Here is a 4,493-nt window from a genome sequence, read left to right on the forward strand (position 1 = left end):
CACTCTGGTCTCTCTGCCCTGTCCCTGCCATCCTCCGCTGTCCCCTTGTTCGACCCTCCCCTGCCTTCTCCCTATCCCTATTCCCACCCCGCCATCTTCCCCTGTCCTGTCCTGTCCTGTCTCCTCCCTGCCCCCCCCATGCTGCCCTGTCCCCCCATCTTTTCCTGCCCCTCCAGTCCCCCCCATCCCGTCTCCATCCCCATCTCATTGGTGGCCTTTCCTGAGCGTGGGGGCAGCGGGGGTGCGGGTGGGGGACCCAGTGCTTCGAACGGGGAAGCCCCTCTCGGTGGAGCTGGGTCCTGGCATCCTGGGCTCCATCTTCGATGGGATCCAGCGTCCACTGCGGGACATCGCCCAGCTCACCTGCAGCATCTACATCCCACGGGGCACCAACGTCCCCGCGCTGCCCCGGCACCTCGCCTGGGACTTCACCCCCAGCAAGGATGTCCGGGTGCGTGTCACCACATGCCTCCTGGGGATGCGGGGACAGACACCCCTTCTCCCAGCACCCCTGGAGGGGACGCAGCCTGTCCCCATTGGGGTCCCGCATCCTCACGGCCACCCCCACCCTCCAGGTTGGGAGCCACGTCACCGGTGGTGACATCTACGGGACGGTGGCTGAGAACTCTCTCATCCAGCACAAGATCATGGTGCCACCCCGCAGCCGCGGCACCGTCACCTACATCGCACCCCCCGGGCACTACAGCGTCTCGGTAAGGGTGGGAGGCCGGTGATGGGCGGCGGGGTGGTGGGTGTCAGGGTCCCCTGTCCCCACTGCCCTGCCCGTCCCTCCTGTACCCCCCGCAGGACGTGGTGCTGGAGCTGGACTTCCAGGGCAGTGCAGAGAAGCTGACCATGCTGCAGGTCTGGCCGGTGAGACAGACCCGGCCTGTGGCCGAGAAGCTGCCGGCAAATCATCCGCTGCTGACAGGCCAGCGGGTGCTGGACGCCCTCTTCCCGTAGGGACTGGGACCGGGGTGGGGGGCAAGGGTGGGAGATGGGGACAGGGATGGGGATGGAGATAGGGCTGGAGATGGGGATTGGGGACAGGGATGGGGACAGGGATGGGGACAGGCTTGGGGGTGGGGAACAGGGACAGAGATGGGGCTGGGGACAGGGACAGGGCTGGGGACAGGGGACAGCAATGTGAGACAGGGATGGAAGTGGGGATAGGGCTGGAAATAGGAACAAGGGACAAGGATGGGGATGGGGGACAAGGATGGGGGATGGGGACAGGGATGGGGACATAGACAGGGTTGGGGCTGGGAACAGGGACAAGGGTGGGGACAGCCCTGCTGGGGAAAAAGGGGACAGTGGGAGGGCTGGTGGGTGACACTTGGGGGGGTCACAATCACTCCAGACAGTGCCCAGGAGAGATGGGGACAGGGACGGAGATGGGGGTCCCTCCCATCTCCATGGGGATGTAGCTGGGTGGTGTGGGGGGACTGTCCCCCCTCTGCAGCCGCCACTCTCAGCTGTCCCCACGTGTCCCCATCCCCAGGTGTGTGCAGGGTGGCACCACGGCCATCCCGGGCGCTTTTGGCTGCGGCAAGACTGTCATCTCTCAGTCCCTGTCCAAGTACTCCAACAGTGACATCATCGTCTACGTGGGCTGTGGCGAGCGGGGCAACGAGATGTCTGAGGTCCTGCGGGACTTCCCCGAGGTGGGGATGGGTGGCATGGTGATGGGGTGACGGTCAGCTGGGTGCTGCGGGGCTGGTGGCCGGGTGGTGACGGTGACGCTGTCCCCAGCTCACCATGGAGGTGGACGGGAGGACAGAGACCATCATGAAGCGCACGACGCTGGTGGCCAACACCTCCAACATGCCGGTGGCCGCCCGTGAAGCCTCCATCTACACCGGTGGGCTGGGGACCGCCGTGGTGGGGGGTGTGTGTGCAGCACATGTGAGTGTGTGTGGCATGTGTGAGTGTGCATGCATGCTGTGGGGCCACTTGTGCACCCAGCCATGTGCATGGATGGGTGCACAGAAAGGCAGCCATGAGCTTGCTGGAGCGCGCGCCAAGTGTGCAAGGGGTGCACACCGAGGGCGTGAAGGCTGTGCCAAGCGTGCGAGCCATGTGCCGCCGGCACAGGCATCACGCTCTCCGAGTACTTCCGCGACATGGGCCACCACGTCAGCATGATGGCCGACTCCACTTCCCGCTGGGCCGAGGCACTGCGCGAGATCTCGGGGCGCTTGGCCGAGATGCCGGCGGGTGAGCCCTGGTCTCGGGGTGGGAGGAACCCCTCGCCCCTCCGCTAGGTCATGGTGAGGGGCTCCGGCCCCCCTGGTGACGCCACGCTCCCCTCAGACAGCGGCTACCCTGCGTACCTGGGTGCCCGCCTGGCATCATTCTACGAGCGTGCGGGGCGAGCGCGTTGCCTGGGGTCCCCTGCCCGTGAGGGCAGCGTCAGCATCGTCGGCGCGTGAGTGGGGGGGGCTACGGCGAGGAGGGACGTGGCGTGGGGGACCCCCACTCTGGCCACCCTGCCAAGCCCCCTACCCGCTGTCCCCTGCAGCGTGTCCCCACCGGGAGGGGACTTCTCAGACCCCGTCACCTCGGCCACACTGGGCATCGTACAGGTGAGTGGGATGCACCAGGGACCCCCCATCCAGGCATGACCATCCCTGACAACCCCCACCCCGTGCCCTCCCAGGTTTTTTGGGGGCTGGACAAGAAGCTGGCACAGCGTAAGCACTTCCCCTCGGTCAACTGGCTGATCAGCTACAGCAGGTACCTGCGGGCGCTGGAGTCCCACTACGAGGGTCTGTACCCCGAGTTCCCCACCCTGCGCAGCCGGGCCAGGGAGATCCTGCAGGAGGAAGAGGAGCTGGCCGAGATTGTCCAGTTGGTCGGCAAGGTGGGATACGGGATGGGACAGGGGATAGGGGATGGAGGTGGGATGGATGATACGGGATGGAATTGTGGTAGGGACTGGGATAAGGATGGGATGGGGATATGGGATATGGGATGAGGATGGAGACACAATGGATGGGGATGGAGAAGCGGATGGGGATATGGGATGGTGATAGGAGGGGTTGGGGATGGGGATGAGGATGGAATGGGGGATGAGGAATGGGATCAGGGGTATGGGATGGGATTGGGGTGGGGATGGGGATATGGGCTATGGGATGAGGATGGGAATGGGGGATATGGGATTGGGATGGGATGGATGGGGATGGGGTCATGATGGGCCGGGGATGAGGACATAGGATATGGGGTGAGATGGGGATGGGAATGGGGACACCCCAGACCTGTCCCCCTGCAGGCGTCCCTCGCCGAGGCTGACAAGGTGACGCTGGAGGTGGCGAAGCTCCTCAAGGATGACTTCCTCCAGCAGAACGGCTACTCCTCCTACGACAGGTACGCCTACCGCCCCCGCAGCCCTCCGGCCCCCCTGGTCCCAGCCCTGATCCCCCCCGATGACACCCCCCCCAGGTTCTGCCCCTTCTACAAGACGGTGGGGATGCTGCACAACATGGTCACCTTCTACGAGCTGGCGCGGCACGCCGTGGAGGCCACTGTGCCGGGCGAGCGCCGCATCACCTGGGCCACCATCCGCGAGAGCCTGGGGGACATCCTCTACAAGCTGAGTGCCATGAAGTTCAAGGTGGGTGTCGGGGGGCTGTGACCCCCATTGGGGAGGTGCAGTGGGTGATGCCACCATGTCCCCAGGACCCGGTGAAGGACGGCGAAGCCAACATCACAGCTGCCTTCGCCCAGCTCAACGAGGAGATGCAGGCGGCTTTCCGCAACCTGGAGGACTGAGGCGGGGGCAGGAAAAGGGGGGGGTACGGGATGCGGGGGTCCCCCTGGGACTCCCCCCCCCGTCCAATAAAGGGGCCGAAGTGGCACTTGGCCTCCAGGCGTGGTTTCCCCATGGCGGGTGGAAGCGTCCGGTCCTCCTCCCTCCGCGGGTGCTGGCACCAGACCCTCGCCAGGCGGGCTCAGGGGGGTCCCTTTCCTGCTCCAGCCTGGAAAGGAGAGGAGAGGAAAGCCGGGGGGGTCTGGGGGGGCAGCATCTTCAGGGCCTGGGAGGATTTTGGGGGGTTGATGTGGTGGTTTTGGGATTCAGCAGCCCCCCCAGCAAGAAGCCCCCTTTCTCCATGCTGAGCCCCAGTGGATTTGATGCACGTGGCGGGGACCCCAGTGGAGCCGAACGGCCTGCAGTGGGGTGGCAGTGGGACATGGGAGTGACAGTGACCCCCCTGGGTGGGACATGGGGGTGACAAGGACACTCTGGATGTGACATAGGGGTGACAGTGACCCCCCCGGGCCATCCCTGAGCATCCTCCAGCCGTGGGGACAGTGGTGGGACATGGGCGTCACAGTGACCCCCCTGGGTGGGACATGGGCGTCACAGTGACCCCCCTCCCGGGCCAGAGCTGAGGTGACAACACGGGGTCTCGGGTGGGACACACACGCACACACACAGCCGGGTGCTGTGGGTGCATTTTGGGGCCACCAAGGCAAAGGAGCCACGTGGCTGG

General features: G+C 65.5%; 1 protein-coding gene across 1 annotated transcript in view; it reads left to right on the forward strand.

Annotated features, from left to right (window-relative positions):
• Positions 1-3,771, forward strand: part of LOC104831374 (V-type proton ATPase catalytic subunit A-like) — a 5,003-nt gene extending 1,232 nt beyond the window's left edge. Inside the window, exons 2-13 of the mRNA XM_010566922.1 lie at positions 177-451; positions 576-713; positions 808-959; positions 1,502-1,664; positions 1,753-1,861; positions 2,095-2,217; positions 2,314-2,428; positions 2,522-2,585; positions 2,660-2,863; positions 3,272-3,366; positions 3,442-3,613; positions 3,679-3,771. Coding sequence (XP_010565224.1) covers positions 177-451; positions 576-713; positions 808-959; positions 1,502-1,664; positions 1,753-1,861; positions 2,095-2,217; positions 2,314-2,428; positions 2,522-2,585; positions 2,660-2,863; positions 3,272-3,366; positions 3,442-3,613; positions 3,679-3,771 — 1,703 coding nt within the window. The remainder of the gene's footprint in view (positions 1-176; positions 452-575; positions 714-807; positions 960-1,501; positions 1,665-1,752; positions 1,862-2,094; positions 2,218-2,313; positions 2,429-2,521; positions 2,586-2,659; positions 2,864-3,271; positions 3,367-3,441; positions 3,614-3,678) is intronic.
• Positions 3,772-4,493: the final 722 nt, after the last annotated feature.

The sequence above is a fragment of the Haliaeetus leucocephalus genome, unplaced genomic scaffold (genome assembly GCF_000737465.1).
Source record: "Haliaeetus leucocephalus isolate CR32 unplaced genomic scaffold, Haliaeetus_leucocephalus-4.0 Scaffold219, whole genome shotgun sequence".
Taxonomy (NCBI): Eukaryota; Metazoa; Chordata; class Aves; order Accipitriformes; family Accipitridae; genus Haliaeetus; species Haliaeetus leucocephalus.